Source organism: Panthera leo, chromosome D1 (assembly GCF_018350215.1).
Source record: "Panthera leo isolate Ple1 chromosome D1, P.leo_Ple1_pat1.1, whole genome shotgun sequence".
NCBI lineage: Eukaryota > Metazoa > Chordata > Mammalia > Carnivora > Felidae > Panthera > Panthera leo.
In genome coordinates, this window is record NC_056688.1 from 33,501,297 (window position 1) to 33,522,088 (window position 20,792).

The following is a 20,792-nucleotide window of genomic DNA, read 5'->3' on the forward strand; positions in this document are numbered from 1 at the left end:
ACATATTCAAGGAAAAATCTTTCTTGAAAAGAATAAACGAAATTGAATTGATGGAAAGTGTAAAGGAAATAAAATTGAAAGACAGGTTTATCCCCAAGTTGAACAAGTGATAGGTGGGAGGAAGGGTGAGTGGTTATAAACAGTGGGATATCTTTAAACAAATTACATCCTCAGGTGGACTGTTTCTTCTCAGATTCAATTTAATACACATGAGATTCATCCTGTAAATTGTAACCCAGGAAATGAAAATTGTGTCCATGTTTGGAGAAAGGAGTGCATATGGTTATGCATTCAGGAAGAACCAAAAGATTATTGATTCTTCTTTGACTGTCCCAAGAGTTCTTGACCTGCTGTTTTGTATTAATAAACAGAGTATTATGAGTATAAAATTTGCATGAAGAAGTGAATTTTTAAACTCTTTTTTCTGCCTCTGGGCAGAATAAACAGAACTCAATGCTCTGGTCCCCAGTCACTGCAGCTTAGTTAAACACATTTTATTCTTTGAACCATGATAGTTTCCTACAATTATATTGGCTTTGGGAAACATATTTCTAACATTCATTTTTGTAAAATAAGGTAACAAAAAGCTAACGCTCCTTTTTCTGGAATCTTTCATATTGTGTTCAATCATCTCTCATATTTGTGGAGAGTATTGGTTCCTTACAAATTGTGTATCTCATTTAGTGTTATCTCCGAATGATCAATTTCCTTTGCCCTGGATCATAGTACAGTTCTATCTATCTGTAAAGAGGTTCCCTATAGCATTGTCTAGCCTTACTTTCTGTTTTGTTGCTATATCACACTTGAATAAGTGACTTAAATTGTGCACAGATGTCCAGGTGTGGCTTTAACATCCTTTTGTATTTCAGCAAAATAATTTATTTTAACATATTCATTACTTCTATTATCGTTCTGCAAATTATTCATGGTGGTGCTATAATGCTGGTTCACTGAATATTAAGTATGTGAGAACAAGTGATTTTATGCTTCAGAAGATTATTTATGGGAAAATTCAATTTTTGGAGGATGATAAAATAGTGGAAAAGAAGAGAATAATAGAATGACATTCACAAACAAAATGAAGCAACAGTGGAAACAAGCATTTGGGGGAAATGTAACTTTAAAGTAGAGAATGGGAAGAGAAGCAGGAGGCATTACTAGTCAGGAACACTCAGATTCTAAACAGGCAATATGAAGTTTTAGGGCTACACCCCTGAGCTCCAATTTGATATGCTTATGGGGCCAGAAGAAGAATTTCAGGATTTGGTAACATGCACAAAATAATTTCATAGACTATCTCTGATGGGACAGGAGATGATAAAAAGTAGCTTCCATCAGTCTTGGGGAACATAGATTTTTCATCCCCTGAATCTCCACTGAAATAGAATTACACGGTTATGGAACTATATCCCTTGCCACCCAAGAATGTTCCTCATGCTCAACAATGAACAAAGTGAACTGCTGAGACAATCCAATGATGGTATTCTATAGGAAGATGTATGATGGAATTGTCTTTACTGTTCCCATTTTTATGTGACACATACTTGAATAAGTGTATTTTAAGGATTCTACTGCTGGAATTATAGCCATCATTAGAAAAACTCCATTTAGAATGCTCAATTTTGGCCCTGTGGCCTGTACTATTAGAATTCTCTAAGTTTATAAACCAATGAATGGGAATAGGAGAAAGAATAGCAAGGTAAAACTATTTTAAGTTTTATTTCACTAGCCAGCATGAAAACAGCAATAGTCAAACATCCAAGCTGCTTCAATTACCAGGAACTGTTAACAAAAATACTAAAAATAAAAAAAAAGAAGAACAAAAATCCCATTAAGTTTTTAAATCCATGACCAACCAGGCAGAAAAGGCAAGGTATTTTTAGTAATTTTAGAAAAGTAATGCAAATATATAATAGAAAATTGGTGACTTGATCAAACTTACTTTAAATGAAAGCTTGAGCTGAATGTTACGTGAATATTCAGACAATAGAAACCTGTCTGAAATTTCTTTTGGACATAATTCCAAAATTTATGCATTTTATCTTCTCCTAGGCATAAAGCCAAAGGCTAAAAGAGCAGAACACAAAAAAGCTGAACCTGAATTATGTTCTAAACCCTGTTGAGTTTAATTTTACTTACAAAGCAGAATGTTGGTTTGCCACTTAAATTTGCCCCTCACAACCCTGTAAAAATACCTAGTTTCTTGTTATCAGCCTCCAAATTGTGTTATTCATTTGGAAAGCTCCAGTTTTAAGAGCATCATTCTAAATTACTAGGCAAGTGCTACACAATAAATATACATAATCTAAAACAGACCACAGCAAGAGAAGAAAGTGATTTTCCATAAATTTGACCTCAGTATGGTGTTTGCAATTCCATGAGCCTTATAACTTCAAAATGCACAAAGGAAAAAATTTAGCTAAATGGAATATCATGAGAGGATGAGCACTTTAAAAGGTTGATGTTTTATAAAAGGGTAATACAGATACACATTCTTCAAATAAGTTTGGAGAAAAGTTCAAATAGCCTTTTGAACAGAAACACACCGCAAAATGAACAAACTCACTCAGATACTCACTTATTTCAAAACAACATTTTACTTGGACCAATGATGGATGCACTACCAAAAATCAATAAACCTGTAATAATTTATACAACTAAAATAAAGATATGTTGAAGCTTACTATATGCCTTATGTTTCCTATTCAAGATTTTTATAATATTAATGAATTCTTAAAAATTATGAATGGAAAACAGCCCAAGTGGATAAAAGGCAAGTTGATCTAAAATATGTTTTTGCTATGGATTGTGAATTTTTACTTTCAGAGATCATGCAAAGTGTCTTAGCATGCAATACTCTCATCACTCAAAATGTAATTGTTTAATATCAAAAAAGGAGAGGCACTAGGTACGATTCTGGCAAAGTTCTATATCTTATCTTGAATTTAGTTTATGGTGAATTCACATTTGTTTTATTGAGTTATACACCAGTACACAAATAATTTGTGGAATTTTCTGTAGGTATATTGTATTGCAAGCTAAAAGAAAAGAAAGAAAAAAAGAAGAGGAAGGAAGGAAGGGAAGGAGGCAGGGAGGGAAGAGAAAGAAGAAAGAAGAAAGAAAGAAAGAAAGAAAGAAAGAAAGAAAGAAAAAGGAAGAAAGAAAGAAAGAAAGAAAGAAAGAAAGAAAGAAAGAAAGAAAGAAGAAAAGGAATATGCATGCTAGGAGCTGTATTTCCCATACTGGAGAATAATGTGCTAAAGGAAATTGGTGCTGTAGTCATTTATTTAATTCAATTCAAATAAGATGTAACTTTATAGGGCTGCAGAATTTGGTAGCCTGGTTCATAGGTGGAAACCACTTAACTGTCATTTCTGCACATTCTGTTTGACATTTTCAGACTTAAAAAACCCTGTCACTGAAAACTTACAAATGCCACCATATTAGGCATGCACTTTTCCTGTTTTTGGGAAGCAGAATTTAGAAGTTAGTGGAGGAAAAAAAGTGCCTAGGGCTTCCACTAACTCTGCATTTGAAAACCACATCTATACACACACAAATTTTATCCCTGTAGTCCCAATATCTGTGGCTCAACTGTTTAAAATTTCTGTTTTACATTAAGTTTGTGACACACTAAGTGAACATTTATTACTAAAGGTGTTTTAGACCCTGAAGTTGAATCTACAGGTTTTGTCTGTTATTAAGAAGCAGTTTTCCATGTAATCTTTTCAAAGGCAAAAGGTTAAACAAAAATAACATATATTGTAAAATTGAAAGTAAAATGCACAGTACTGATGTGCTCAAAGTCCATGCATTTAAATTCCTTTGTATGATAATTTATGGTGATCATGTCTTCAGACTGCACTATTAGCATACTCACCCCTAACAAGAAGTTCTGCCTCATCTGACACACTGTCTGCTGTGGTCTGTACCCTGCAGCCATATCTCCCAGCATGCATCAGAAGGATGTTCCTGATCATTAAATCTGCAGAGGATGCTTGCTGAAAGAGGGATGAAGTGCCAGTTTAAAATGTTGCAAATCTGCCTACTTCAAGGTGGTTTAAGGAGAACTTTGCACATTCAGTCAAAGGGCCCATTTTTGTCCTTACAATTTATATGACAACAATACAGAAACCAAACATACCCTATTTTAAGGAACACATGGAAGTTGTTTTCAACAATTTCTAATATAGAGTTTGAACATTTATATTGCATATAATGTTTTAGCAGCTACAATATTTAAGAAATATTTAAATATGCACAAACATTAATATATTTAAAAGGATAGGAAAAATAATCAGTGAGCCAAAATTATTGCTTTGATATTTAGAGACAGGTCTATATTGTGGCAAGACATTAGTTTTGAAAGGAATAGAAACTTGTGAAAATTAATTATGAGAAGATAGCAGTCAAAAGATTATGCTGTGTGGCTTTATTGAATGGCTGCTTTTGTGAGTTCACTGTAGGCAACAGAAAGAAAGGGTTTAGGTTACAGATTGCTGATCCCAAAGCCATGCATCTTTACTTAACAAAGATTTATTCCTCCCAAACCACCACCATCAGGGAGTACAGTCAGCCTGAATCTCTGTTACGTAGTTACAAAACACAAAGGATGTTCAAAACACTTGATTCTTGTTGGGAGCAAGATGATTAGAACATAGTTGAAGAATAACTGCAGTTAAGGAGATCAATAAGTTCCAGGGAGAATATCTTTTAGATGTATCAGTTCATGGGAACTATGATGACCCTACACATTAGAACGACAGGTACAAACCTTTCATTACTTAATCTTGGCTTTCATTCACTCTATCAGGAAAGATAGATTTCTTTTTTGTGTGAACATGCAAAGATATGGAATTCACAACTCATAAGTATTTTTTTTTTGGATAACAACATAGCAAAACTCCAATACCCTCTTCAGTTTTCATGTTGCTATAAAAAACAATTGACTGGAATGAGAGTAGAAGCACATAGCTTGAAATGACATTTTTTTAAAAAAACTCAACACTTCTCTTCAATAGTAGTTGAGCATAGGAAAGAATGTTAAATGCAAGCCACAGAGAAGCACTTCAGATTAGAAATCTTTAATTTTTTTCTGGAATAGGCAAATTACCTGAAAAAAATGGTGCATTTGTCTTTAGAGGGGAGTATCCCACTGATTATTTGAGTTCATTTTATTTTTTTAATCTTATTTTGTTATCTCATTTTATAAATTGGTCTGTATCTTCTTTTGATACAGACTAATGGGTTACATAAAAATCATAAAAGTGAGAAGAATTTCTAGAAATTCTTTGGATTCTTTTCATTATCCATAGCAATCATTGAAAGTGTGTGAAGTCATTGGAAGTTTTTACCTCTCAAATTATGTGTCTTTATTTAAATGAAATGCTTAACTGTATACTATGTTTTAAACCATTTCTTTCTGGTATTTCATTTCTGTTTTTTTTTTTTCTATTCGTCTTATTATAGGAAGTTTTAAGGGTATTGAAAGTTTCTCTCATGAAATAAATGTTAAGACATAGTAGGTTTTAGTCATTAATAAAGGAAAGCTTCATGGTGAGAATGCATTAAAATATCATAATAATTATTTCAAGGAATGTGACATTTGTCCAGTGAATGTCCTACACTCCTAATTTCCTTAGGATAAATTGATACTCTTAAATTTCATTTTCTCATCTCTATTGGAATAAGCACTTACTCTTTTCAAATCTGAAAAGGAAATTTATACTTTAAATCTCTTTGGTTTAATATAGGTAAACAAAAGCAAATTGTAGACATTATAAGCCATAATTCAGCTTAAAATCAATATAATTTAATATTGTATAAATAAACTGATATTTTTATGACTTATGTGGCATGGGTACATTTTAGGTGTGAAAATTTCTTTTTCCCCCTGGATTTTGAAGTTTTCTTTATAGGGTACTGAAATCAATCGGGAATCAATATACACACTATAAATCCAGAATAAGCCCTATGTCTAATGGAAAAGCCAAGGAGAGGCCCTGAAAATCAGAGAGGACTTTATTATTTCCATAAATAATAGTTCTGAAAGACTGTGCTTGGTGTTTTTTGCTTTGTTGTTTTTTATTTGTTTGTTTATTTTTCAATATCACAAACTGATTGGTGGTAGTTTAATGGCAGAAAAAGTAATGATTTTACATCAGTTTTCAAACTCACATTATTGAAAAATTATTGTGTAAAATAACATTCTTGTGATTAAATAATTTATTGTCTTAATATCTGGAACTTTATCTTCTCAAATCACTGATTTCTTTTTGCCCTGGATGAAAGTCCCAAACCTTTGTCCTTTCTGTTGAATTATAGTAAAAGAAAAGCTTAATGGGATTAAGAAGAGTCTTCATTGAAAATCACATAAATGTCTAAGGAATTCAGGAGGATGAAGTATAGATTATCTTTGCTATGCTGTCTTTTACTTGATATCCACAATTAATAGTATGCAATGCTTTATTAACTGTCTGAGGCTCCATCACCATCTATCAGGAATAAAAAGTCTACACCCTATTGCATTTATGTCAATGTCAAGACTGAGGAGTTGAAATTGTCTCATTTTGGACTCATCCCTTCTCTTTTGGATTATATCTGTGTTGTATTTTTACAATTCTAAACAGGGAAGATTAAAAGTGAAATGAATGGATTGTGAACAGTAAACCTAAATTACCCTTTCAGTAGATTTACTGATCTTTCAAGAGAAGTAATGAGAAGAATTCATGTGGGAGCCCATTATACTCAATCTCAGCCCACGTATGTAGTTCCTGACAGAGAACCTCCACAATTTAGTGCACTTCTAATGAAATGGTTACTTACAGCAGATGCTTGCTTTCTTAAGCTTAAACCTCATTTTCACTTTTTCTCTCTCAGGAGTTACTCTGTCTTCTCTTGTTTTCTTTGACACTTGCTTTACATCTTGTCTTTCATGCTTTTTTTTTTTTTTTTTTTGGCTTTATGAAGAAATTGTGTTACATGTTACTTCAAATGAACTTCCCCACAACCTGTACATAGCACAAGCATTGTGCACCTAGCATAGTGATTGCCACATAGTGGGAGCTCAACAAGTATTTGCTGAATGTATGAATAAATGAAGCCTATTTAAGAAAGAGGCTGGTACACTTATGGGTGAGCATAGCCTAATGCATAGACTTGTGGAATTACTATATTGTACACATGAAAATAATGTAACATTTTATGTCAACTATACTTTGATAAAAATGAATAAAGAGGTTGTATTTTCATTTTCTGTAAGGGCAGCAACATGGCTAATTCATTTACATTTCTTGTTCACAGAGTCTCACTAGAGCAGTTGCTAGATTATTATAATTTTTATTTATGACTTTGAAATAATATAGAAAATGTCATCCTTCCACTCAAGTCCAGATCTTTATTGGATTTCACTTTGACTAAATGTCCTGCTCATCCAACATAAGAATATTAGTTAAGACTTCTTAAAAATGGAAACTCATATAACTTTGCTGTTCAAAGTGTTGGCTCTTATTGCCTTGAAGATAAAGTCCAGTCTCCTCATTTGAACACAGAAGACTCTTCAAAACATGATGCCACCTCCTATGACAGCAACTTGCGCTTCTACAGCCTTACCTTCATATTTCCACATCCATGGGAATACTTCCCATAATTCTGCCTATTGTTCTGTTGCAGATGCTCTTTCTCCTTTCTTTGCCTGAGAAGATACGTCTGGTTATAGCTCAAATGCCTACTCCTTGGTAAAGTCTTTCTGGACACTGTCTAGGCTTCCTTAATTCTTCCACTGTTTAGTTATGCTTCAATAGCATTTTACTCATGCTCCCAACATCTACTATGGGCAGTCCCAGAGCTGAGCTAGGTGGTGATGTAGCCAACAATCATTGGGTGAGCTAATGAATGCATGGACATTTTGCTTCCTTCCTTCTCTGTGCCTGACATACCTCCTCCATCCCCTTTTTTTATCTTTCAAAGAAATTAGTAAGATAAGTAAGAAAAGACTGGAGAAAGACATAAAGATAGTGGAAAAATATGTAAGGAGTAATATACAGATTTTGGAAAGACTGAGTTGTGTGAATCCCTGCTCTACCGTTTATTAAATTTTTAACTTGGGAAAACTACCCTGTCATGAAGAACTTGTCTCACAGCTGCAATATGATAATGCAGGGATAGCCCATAGCAATGTGTCTGGCACATAGTAAGTGTTTGATAAATGTTATCTGTTTTAACAGGGCACTGTAATTGCATTCTTAGCCAAGACGAATCTTTCTTTAATTGGTATTCACTCCTTCAACAAATGTCTATCAAAGTTTTGCATAGCTGTAGTAAGTTTTCTGATAAGTACTTAGCTTTATTATATATATATATATATATATATATATATATATATATATATCCCTCTTTCTCTCTTATAAGGAAACTGCTGCACTCAGAATAAGAAGACCTGAATTCTTGCCTTAGTTTAGCAACTTCCTTAGCCCTGCAACTCTGGAAAAGTCACTTTATTGGGATAATAATAACTGCACTGTCTCTCTCATGAGGGAAATCAAGTGAAACAAAGTACACACATGAACTATTGGGAAATGCTTCAAAAGCGTAAAATACTTTTAAAACATTTTTTTTCCCAGCAGTATTTAGCAGAATGCTGTGCACATAGTAAGCATTCTGAGAATGTTTAGGGAATGAATCATCTAAACAACAAGTAACTTGAATTGAGTGTTTTTGTAAATAGTGGACTCAGAAACCTGCTGGAGATGGCAGTTTCTGTGCCGTTATTTAGGGTTCATTCAAATTTTCCCAAGGGGCTCACATAGGGTATTTCCAGCTTCCGCAGCCCTTGCCAGACACACAAACCATTCCCCTCTCCAAAGCAAAAGTAGCATAGCATATAAATTCTGTGAGATGCAATAAAAAAATCTTTTCTAACTTAAAAAAAACTGGGTATCAGTTATGAGACATCGATTATTAGATATGATTGATGTTATTGACATAAAATCTTGAATACTGGAAAGATTTTCCTTGTTCGGTATTTTTTTTTTCAGAGGATGATTTAAAATATCCTACCATGAAAAGGAAAGTATATATATATATATATATATATATATATATATATATATATATACATTAGTTTTATTTTTATAACTATTTTTTCTTAAACCTTTATATAATAGGTTTTATATTCATGATGGCATAGGTTTTAATATATTTTTTAAAAAGATGACATTAATGTGCATGCCTAAATAATTGGCATATTATCTGAAATAGAAAAATTAATTGCTGCCAGTGAAATAATACAGGCCAAAAAACTACTTGACAAAAACATTTATGGCTATAATGGTGAAATACTAAATGGATCTGACTATGCATTGAAAACTAAAAATAGGTAAAAATGGCTTTTACATCCCATTACTAGGACTTTGGTATTCAATATTCAACACATATACTAATAATGTATTTTTAAGTAAGAAGAAAAATGCAGAAACAGTTTTACTTAGTGACATAGGTTAAGAGGAAGGAGTTGATAACTCTGATGAACTCAGAATACCCAGATATCCAAGCTGGATTATTTAGTATTATAAGCACAAAGTCAGGAATTCATGGGAACAGTCCACTGTCTTGGTTAAAATGAAGATTAGACATTATTAAGCAGCTCAGAGCAAGAATATGCAAGACAAGTTACAATTAAATTTTAGTGTAATAAATTTAAAAATAAAAATGTTAAATCATACTCATTTCCTAGATTACAAACTTGAATATATGAAGAATACTGAATGAATGACAAAATGCCATGTGTGGCATATTAATGTTCCTTCTTTCCCAGGGAGACGTATAGGGCTAGGGAATGTGACATTTAACATGTCAGTGGATGCCAGATGTTTGTTCCCAAATGTCTCTTATCTGAAAGTATATGCATTGACTCTCTGTTTTCTAGTGGCACGGTAAATGGGCATTCCTTTATTTAAGATTAACATAAATGACCAAGGCAAAATGGGTCTACTATAGATTGTGTGTGTAACCCCCCTCCCTCACATATTGAAATCTAAACGCTAATGTGATGGTATTTGGAGGTGAGGTGTTTGGGAGGTAGAGTACAAATTGGAGTAGTGCCTTTACAAAAGAGACCCCAGAGAGTTCTCTTACCCCTTCTAATATGTGAAGATAACAGTGAGAAGATGGCCATCTGTCACTAGACACTGAATCTGCCAGGGCCTTGATCTGGGCCTTCCCATACTCCAGAACTGTGAAAAATAAATTTCTGTTGTGTATAAGCCACGCACACTATGATATTCTGTTATAGCAGCCTTGATGGACTGAGACAAGCTCTAAGTGCTTACAGTGTCTTTTCTATACTATTCCAGTGTCTCTAAGTTAAAGGAGACATGAAATAGATGAGGTCACACAAATTATCAGCTTATTCATTCTTGAAGTTACTCTTAGCTCCTTTCTAACTGTTGCTAAAGTTTATTTTACATACCTGCTAATAATATCTGATGTATTCACCTTTTATTATTAATGAAATGATCGCTAATTAATTCAATACTTATTTCTATGGGCTATAAGAAGTTTTGGGTATACATATATAGACTCTGCACGTGATTGTCTAGTTTAATGCAGCTTTAATGGAAAAAAAAAAAACATGAGAGGAGTGTGTGGAGTAGCTTTTCTCTTTCTGTGTGCTTCATATAGTTTTAACAATCATTCCATGAGCATTGACTTCTAAATTTAGGTTTTAAATAGTAGCTTTCAAACCAGCTCTTTATATCCTCCATGCTATCCCCTATCTTTCTCTCACCCTTACCCATCTGACATGCCATTGCTAGATTTGTCTTTCCCCAAAACTGATTTTATTTTCAATCGCAAAATCTTCACTGTCTATCTTGACTTATGGCCTACAAGGTGGTCCAACTTCTTAATCAGTATTTAAGGCTGGACTCAGCCTACTTTGTCTCTCACCATAACAGAAAATGTACTCTCTGCACCTTCCCTCAAGTGGTTCCTCAGTGACCCGCCAAAATCTCCAAATGCTGTCTCACATATTAAGGACTTTTTCTTATTTAAAAAAACAAAACAAAACAAAACTTAACTGACTACTATGACTATAATTTGTGGGTCACAGTGTAAAATGAAAATACAGATCCCCTTGTCCAAAAATTATTAAGAATTTCAAAATGATGACAGCAGAGCACTACACCAAGCACAAGGCCTTTCTCAGTGTACCCAACTCTCCAAGCCACACTGATATTGTCTGTGATCTACTGGAACACATATGCACATTATAAGCAATGGTGCTCTTTGGAATAAATACCACAGGAATTGGCATCTTTTCCTAAACTGTATAATGCCTATCTTTCTCTGCCTTAATGTCTGTATCTTTTCTTAAAAGCCCCACTGTGGGGCTTAAACTCATGACCCTGAGAACAAGAGTCACATCCCCTACCCACTGAGCCAGCCAGGCACCCTTGTATCTTCTTTTATATTCTTGATTTGTACTTTTACTCAGTGTAAAAAATAGAAATAGAATAGATTGCATCTTCTTACATTTGTGTTAAAAATACAGTGATCTAGAAAGATGTTACTAATCAAGACAAGAAAATGTTTTCCTTTAGAGTGAATTATACTATTTTCTAGTAATGGAATGATCTTACTATCTTTTACCAAGCTTATGCTTCTTAAATTACTTCTCACTGGTGTTACATACAGAACTATGTATCCTGAACTAGTCAGGAAAAATTTTGTTCATCCATGCATTAACATGGCTTTGAATACAGCTAGTAATGGCATGACCACTAGGAAAGCTCCAGAATAATAAAACTTTACAGTAGATACATATTTTATTTTATGAGAACTCATGGCACATGCACAGTTATAAAATTATTCATTCATTCACTTATCAATCATTTGTTAGATTAACTATTTTGTCTAAACAGGAAATTACAAATACTTGGCACCTTTGAAGTTATGCCCTTTTCCTTTACTCATAGAAAATATACCTGAGATTTGACCCAACCTATGCATTCTGCTCAACACAGCTTCAGTTGACTGGAATTTGTACAAGAGACGAAATCTGTCATGTCTGAGCTGCACATGCTATAAGATAAGAGAAAAAGTATGCCTTGGAGAAATGCACAATGCAATGTGTGAGGTAGACAAATAGCTATAATACAATGTTATATGTTAAAGAATTTAGTAGTATAAAAAATCATTGCATAAAATACCTATTTTAGTGTGAGAAGATAATTACCAAATCGTCTTGTTTAACTAGTTCCTATAGCAGTCGAGAAAATTGAGGATTAAGAGGTGTAGGTGTCTTATTCAAGGGCAAGTTAAGTGTGGAGATAGAAGATCCTTGGGTACAAGAATCTCCATCAAGAGATCTTTCCATTCTACTATTCTGTGTATGAAACTAATCCTTATTATTCTGTTTAAAACTGTAGGTAATTTGATTCGCTAGTACTAATTAAAACAAAATTTGGCAAATGTATAAAAATAAAATGGTTTCATTGTGTAGTTACAACCATGAAATTAGAAATTGCTTTTATTAGAAATTACTTTTCTAAATAAGCCACAGAATTATTCTGACAGCTTATGCTTTTCATCAACCATATCTAGACATGAAATGCTACATCTTGCTTTAAAATGCTAGAATCACCTTTTTTTATTTTTTATTTTTTTAAGTTTATTTATTTTTGACAGAGAGAGAGAGAGAGAGAGTGAGCATGATTGGGGGTGGGGCAAAGAGAGGGAGACACAGAATTTGAAACAGGCTCCAGGCTCTGAGTTGTCAGCACAGAGCCCGATGCAGGGCTCGAACTCACAGAACACGAGATCATGACCTGAGCCAAAGTCAGATGCTCAACCGACCCAGCCACCCAGGTGCCCCTAGAATCACCTTTCTGATAATACACATGACCCATCACCCTCATTTGTTCATGGTATTATCCACCTTTTCTGACTGTTAATTCATTCAGCATCAAGAGAATCTTATATATATGACCCTTAGCTAACTTTTTTTAAATGAAGCCATTGGCAGTTTGTAATGGCATATCTTTAGTTAAAGGAGAACTGGCCAAACTTGACTTCTTAACCTAAGCATGTAATCTAGATGGATCAACATTTTACTGATACATCAACATTTCTGTTCTCTTTTTCTTAGTCTTGGAATATTTTCAATTTATCTTTTAAGATTAACAATATTTTGTTATACCATAATATACAGGTTTCCAGAATAAGTTGCATTTTATTCTGCTATTGATTTACACTGCAGCAAAGTCAATATCTACATGCAAGTCTGGCTATGGGAAGAGTGCTCAGGCAGTTATCTGTGGAATTTCTATTTCTTCCCTGAAATCAGCAAAGTCCAGGAATCCAGAATATAATAGCTCTCATCTCACTCATTAGTTAGGACCAGTGTTGATCTGGTATTATTATAAGGTCCTAAAATGTTGGGAATAAGTAAGCCACTCTGTGTTTCATTGATTTTCACACAGAACTTTAGGAATGATTCTGGAATTAGGCCACTTCTTTGCATGTCTTTGTTTTACTTGGGTCACTTAAAATTAAGCAATTTACCACTGTGGTTCTCTGGCATGATGGAGGAGGACAGGGAGGCTAATGCTGAGTCTAGAAGACTAAATGAGAAGAGATCTACCTGCTATTATCTACTTCTTCAGTTTGTCTCCTTTCAGTGTCATTGGTTAATGACCCATTTGTTTATGATCGTAACTATTACTCCTTCTGGGGGACTGATTCTTCCCCTGCTTTTTAATCCCCAACCTCTCCCTACAGTACAATATCTGCCAATAATTGGAATGGAGTATTAACGTTCCATATGAATTAAATTTAATATGTTGAGATTCTCTTCACTTCTACCTTAGTTATCCCTTCTCTCTTTCAGCAAGACATTGCCCTATGAGGTATTTAAAATTTATGCCAAGAGCCAATGGTGAAACATACTCTATTTTATTATGGCTAACCATAACACTATACTGTAGCAAGTCTCTCATAATCTTTTTTATACTACATTTGTTTCTATGCTTTATGATAACACTGCTTGCATATAATGCTGCTCAAAGAACTTATTAGGTCTAGGACTTTGCCTCTTGTTTACTGTGGTAGATTAAAGATGCTCACATAGACTTTTCTACTTGTTCTCTTGAGAATCAAGGTCTAATTTCCTACTCCCTGAATCTAGAGTTACATCAATGACTTTTTGATTAGCAGAATATTGCAGAAATTATGTCTTGGAAATTCTGTGGCTATATCATAAGACTTTCAGCTTCTTCCTAGGCCCCCTGGAACATTTTTTCTGGGAGAAGCCAGCTGTTTAAAAAGTCAGACTCTCCTGATGCTGTAATTCTGTAAAAAGGCCAAGCTATTTATGTGGAGAGACTTCATGGAGAGACAGAAGTACAGATATTCTAAGTTTTAACCATTCTAGCCCAACCACCAGACTTGCAAGCAAAGGAACTATCTTGGGCATTCTAACCCTGGAAGAAATACAACAAAGAACTTGGAATCTTTCTAACATCCAGATTTGAGACTTATGGCACATAGTAACTACTAAGCCATGCAGGCTATCTTCAGCCACTTGGCTACCCCAGCTGAAGGCTCAGCTATTGTGGAACAGATTCAAGCCATCCTTGGGTTTTAGGCCACCCATCCTTGCTGTTCGTTGTCTGATATCCTCACACACAAAACTGTGAGCAGTGAAAAAGCAGTTGTCATTTTATAACACTAAGCTTAGGTGTGCCTTGTCGTACAGCAGTGAATAACCATAAAATAATTTGGTACCTGGAGGTGGGTGCTGCTGTAACCCAAGCTTAAACATGTGGCATTGGCTTTGGGGTTGTTATACAGAAGCTGAAAAGGCAATGAAGACACTATAAATGAAAGCTGGAAGGATCACAAGGAGACTATTGATAAAGGCTTTATAGGGTTGAGAAACAGTGAGGAAATATTTATTGCATACTGAAGAAAAGATGATCCTTCATATGCAGTGTTGGAAAGTTTGGTAGCACTGTCACCTGAGATATTGTGAACAACACATTATTCACAGTGAACAAACTGAATTTGCTTAAGATTTTTTTAGGAAGAAAATTAAAAGTACCAACAGGTTTCTTTTAGCTGTGTATAATAAGGTGTGAATACAGAAAAACGAGCTGAAAAGAGAGAAGCACTCATTTCTGTAGCAGCATACACAGAAAATCCGAAGGAGCCAGGACTATAGATTCAAAAACAAAACTACTTCTCACTCCACCCTCATCAGGTGGGAAAGGACTAGCAAAGTAAGAAATGGGCTTGGCAAACATGAATCCAGGCTGCTATCAGATAAAGTCTGTCCCTGGGTAAAGATCTCAAGTATGTGTGTATAAGACAGACACCGTGTTTATACCAGAATATTTTCCAGTGACCAGACCTTCAGTCCAAGACATAGAAGAACGAAAGAAACTTACTGAAAGATGGGAAAACATTGAGGAGATTGTAATTGGAGGCTGGAACAAAAGTGCCTGAGTTATGAACAAGCAGAAGAATTAGCAAATCCCTCGCCTATGTTAATGTGGGAGATACAAAGGGTTCAATGAAATTATGGATCTGATTAAGGGTATGTATAGGGAAAATGAGTATTGAAAGTATTGATTGGCTTCTTTTAGTTGTTTGTGATAGTGTATGAGAGAAGTGACTTGAGTTAAAAAAAATAAGATCTTCATTCTTAGAGAGAAGTTAGAGGAAATATTTTCAACCTAGAACTTGCTGGGTTGAAAAATAAACTTATTTCTCACTTCATCTTCTTGAGCTGTAAATGAACTTATAACAAGAAAAGGCCTTTGTATCTATTGGATAAATATCACCTAAAGAAATGTTTAGCTATATTTTGATCTTATGAGTATCAACCATAATTGGAATTCATTCTTATAAATAAAGATGACAAATAAAGTGATATTCAGTTTACTAATATACCTAGTGTCTGGCACATAGAAGCCTCTTCACATATATGAAAAAATATGGTTTTCTATGGAATTTGTGGGTTTACAGACATTTTGAAAGAAAACAATGAGCAAGAATAGTGGAAAACTTTTATACCTAACCTTTTTGCAAAAACATAATATTCCAAATGGAATAATTAATTTTATATAAGAATTTCTAAAGATGAATTTGCCAATTTAATATCTAGCTGTTTCAAGTTTTCCTTCACAATTCAAGTTTTTCAGGTATTCACATTAAATTGTTTTTAATGTTTACTCATTTTTGAGAAACAGAGAGAGACAAAGTGTGAGCAGGAGAGGGGCAGAGAGAGAGACACACACAGAATCTGAAGCAGGCTCCAGGCTCTGAGCTGTCAGCACAGCCCAATGCAGAGCTTGAACCCATGGACTGTGAGACCGTGACCTGAGCTGAAGTTGGACGCTTACCTGACTGAGCTACCCAGGAGCCCCAAGGTATTCACATTTTATTTGCAATATTATTACATATTTTAGCAAGTACAATCTTCAACAAGTTCAACACATATTATTTCAACTATGAGCTTCATGAACAAATACTATTCTTTTCCTAGCCTAATTTGATAGTTACTAATGTTTAGGAACAAGTTTCTGAATGAAAAAGTACTTCACTGTGAAAGAAGTCAGTTTGGGTCACAGCATCCAGTTAAGTGCTGTCTTTCACAGACATGAAGATTCTCATCGACATCAAAAATAGAATCTAAGGAATTCAAACACATCAATATCAGAAAAGACTATTCAAACTATTGCTTATATTTTGAGCCACAATAGCAATCTTCCAGTGAATATTAACCAGAAGAATAGTTCCCTTAAAAGAAAAGGTCAAATTGAAAAAAATGTGTCAATCAAAAGCCAACTATGAAAAGTTCAAGGTCAAGACTCTCAGTCAAATTCAGCTGACATTTTGAAAGCTAGTCAGACATTTTATCACAGAAAACTCATTTTTAATAACAAGGCTTTGCAATTTTATCAATGAGAAATCACCAGTTATTTAACATATAAAAATCAGAGTTTATCAAAATCTTTTAAAAATCATCAATATTCTACCACTTCTAACTCTTCCTTAACTATGGAATACAACTTCTGATATTTCAAAGAATATTTACAAGACTCTTCAAGGCTGCACATCTTTAGATTGACAGCAACACCAATAATCATATATGCATATATATTTTGTTCTAAGATTTCCTATTAGTAGGGCTTGAGTTTTCCATTGTGTATGGAATGTGTGTGTGTGTGTGTGTGTGTGTGTGTGTGTGTGTGTGTGTGCCTGTATGCTGGTTTTACAAAATAAAGCATGCTGATCTCTTACCCAGATAAAAGTACACTGCTCCATTTTCTAAGATTATTGTTGCTTTTAGAGGAAATCTTTATTTAGCTTTAGAAGACATTTTTATCATTTATCATGGTATTATATACATGAATACATTCTTAGCCATAGGGAAGAATTCAGATTTGAGATTACTTTTCCAGTTTGGAAATCCTTTTGCATTAAGAATTTTCCAATTCTAAGGACATCATGAGAGTTTGAAGCATCTTCCATTAATTGAATAGGTATGCAATATTTAATAAAGGAAAATGTGATTTTGGAGCTATCAATGTTCCTTCCTGAAAAAATGGTTAGTGCTAATTAAAATTTTTTCAAACGATATCACTGATATTGGATACCATTTCGGGAGAGTGTTTTGGATTTTATTCTTCAAATATAACCTTCAAAAATCATAGAACTTTAAAATTAGAACATTAGGAGTCACCAACTAACATTTTCACTTTGAAGATGAGGACTCAGAGAGGTGACATGACTCATCCAAAGTAATACAGCTAAGTGGGGACAAATCTGGGCCCACATGAAAAACTCTTGACACCCTCTCTCAACCTTATCTTGTAATCTTTTGCTATACAATAATGTCACTCAGTAACATGATTTGATATTCTATCATTTCTGGGAAAATACTGGCAGCATCTATTTAAAATAAAAATAATTTTGTTTTTTTTCTCTGCAATCCATTTCTGTATACTCATGCCATAGAAAGGAAATTGTTACTACTCATAGATACAGATGTATAGAGAAGTTTTTGGTAACATTCTTCATAAATCTCTCAAAACAGAAAACAAAGTTAATATTTATTAATAGGGAAATGGCTAAATAAATTGAGGTATAGTCATACCATGGACTCTTATGCATGTATCAAAAAGAATGAATTAGAGATATATCAGGTAACATGAAGAATTTTCAACATTTTTAAATAAGAGTAATCAGATGCAGAAAAAGTATTTAAAATGTTTCAATTTTTTTAAAAAAATCATAATTTTCCTGTACATATATAATTTGTCTAGGATTACATTAGTGCAGAGGAAAATATAAAGGGACATATATTAGAATATTGACAAGCTTAACTAGGTATGGTAAATGCTGTTATGGGAGGAGAAAAGTAGAGGGGAATTATGCATGTATAATAAAAGTAGTATGTATGATATGATCTCACTGGTGTAACACATGTGTCTATGTATACTTGAAGAGGTGCATGAAAACATGATTACAAAAATTAATGGTGCTTAAGTTAGTATGATACCAAGGAATATTTATTCTTTTTTTTCTAGTTTTCAATATGTTCAAATAATCTATATGTATATATGTATACACACATATGTACATGTATAAATCTATCTTCATTTTGGTGAAAAAATGAAAAGTAGAGGGGAATTATGCATGTATAATAAAAGTAGTATGTATGATATGATCTCACTGGTGTAACACATGTGTCTATGTATACTTGAAGAGGTGCATGAAAACATGATTACAAAAATTAATGGTGCTTAAGTTAGTATGATACCAAGGAATATTTATTCTTTTTTTTCTAGTTTTCAATATGTTCAAATAATCTATATGTATATATGTATACACACATATGTACATGTATAAATCTATCTTCATTTGGTGAAAAAATGAAAAATAGCTTTGATGTAGAGCTGAAAGATATGGTTACCATATAGAAGCACCAGCTAAGTGCTTTTCAATGACTGCAGAGTACTATAAACTAATCAGCTTGTGTGGCTAAAATGATCCAGACCTAGCAAGCAGCAATTTCTACACTATGTCCAAGTGAAGAGTACCTTTCTGTTTATAACTGTAGGTGGTCATTTAGAACTTAGTCTCTTTTTTTATGATTCTGCTTCTTTGACTTATTATCTTTTTGAGGCATCTGTTAACAAAGAGTCTTCAAATTTTCTTTTGCTAAATGTCAGAGTGGTCTAGCACTATGGCTGTACATTAACAGTCTATAGCTGAGTGATACTGGTCTTCGTGTGATATATTACTCTATATATTCTATTAAAGTCTCTTTGTAAAGGTAATATTTTAGTTAATCTTGGGGAAACTGCTTCAGTGTTGTCTTGCTATTATCTGCTCTCCATGCTTCTCAGTCCAGCACAATTGCATAAATGCTGGCAACTGCATTCAAACCTCAAACCTATGTTATTTTACTTTTAACATTAAGAACTATTAGTGGGTAACATTGATGTCAGAGTAAGTGTAAAACTTACAATGCTATATGAGACCCCAATGAATGGTTAAGAACTTCTAAACACATGGAAGATGACATTTTATAACTGCTCTTCAGATCTTCAGATTTGACTAGAGTTTGATGTCACTAGGGTGTTCCTAGTTGGTAGACTTAATCTTTATTGTTGGCTTGGTCAAGTACATTGCACTATGTGTAAGCCACTTAGAAACACTCAGTAGTATGTCTTTAAATTTATCTTGGCTGCACATGGGATTTTTAAGCAGACCTAATGCAACCTATTTTTGAATTACCTTTTGGTATATTAAGCTGTCCAGTTGAGTTGATTTTTTAAGTCCTTTATTTAAGTCCCATATTGAGATTATAATCATGAGTACATAAGAAATTCTTGAAGAATTTCCGAAAGGACTTTGATGGTATTCATGGTATTCTTACATATTACCAGCTAAAAAAACTTAATGAAGAGTTAATATTCTGCCGTTATGTTTATGATGGAATCTTTACCTTTGAGTACAAGAATTTCAACAAAACTGCATAATGTGCACTGTACTCATTATAAACTTTGTCAAGTTTTGCATGTCTTAATATACCTTAGTCATCTTTTTTATCTTCTAATATATTTTGGAAGCTCTTAACATATTTTGAATTATCAAGTCTAATATTCACTTGAGGAACACATTCACATCCTACATCTATATTCCTTTATTGTACCTTAAAGCCACAATTATAAGTACAATAATAGTAATCTATATCAGTATATTTCATATGAAACAGAATTATTGAATGTAGAACCTGAAAATGATATGAAGTTGAACTAATTAATTTTTCATCTTTACTATTTTCCTTAAGTGACTCTACTGTTATCACAGCCTTATAGGATAAACTGTTTATTTAATTCTAGATTGTGAACAGTTTTATAAATATTTCCATTCTCTTCAAGAGTTTCAGCTGTAGCAAAATCAGTGGTAACAAAAATTTATACCAACCATTCTTTAATGAGAAACAACTGGAAATGCTGGCTAAAACAGCCTATGAATTTATTTTGGGTATGGAATATTCAGTATGTTCCTTTTTTAGATATATCCACAATCTTTTTCAGCATTCATTAATAAATATACCTGCCTTTGTTCTTGTCAAGATAGAACTAAAACACACAAATCACTAGAACCAATTTTTGGAAGAGACATTTAACATGGATTATTTTAGGATAGATAAGGTAGCTAATATTACAATTGTCTTCAGAATATGCTATTTTCCTGAAATAACAATTAATTCATTT

At 33.5% G+C, this 20,792-nt stretch overlaps 1 protein-coding gene across 1 annotated transcript in view; it reads right to left on the bottom strand.

The window, feature by feature from the left end:
- The window catches only part of CNTN5 (contactin 5), a 536,456-nt gene that overhangs the window by 119,456 nt on the left and 396,208 nt on the right, over nucleotides 1-20,792 (bottom strand). The window contains exon 14 of the mRNA XM_042907110.1: nucleotides 3,881-4,001. Within this exon, the coding sequence (XP_042763044.1) occupies nucleotides 3,881-4,001 (121 nt within the window). The remainder of the gene's footprint in view (nucleotides 1-3,880; nucleotides 4,002-20,792) is intronic.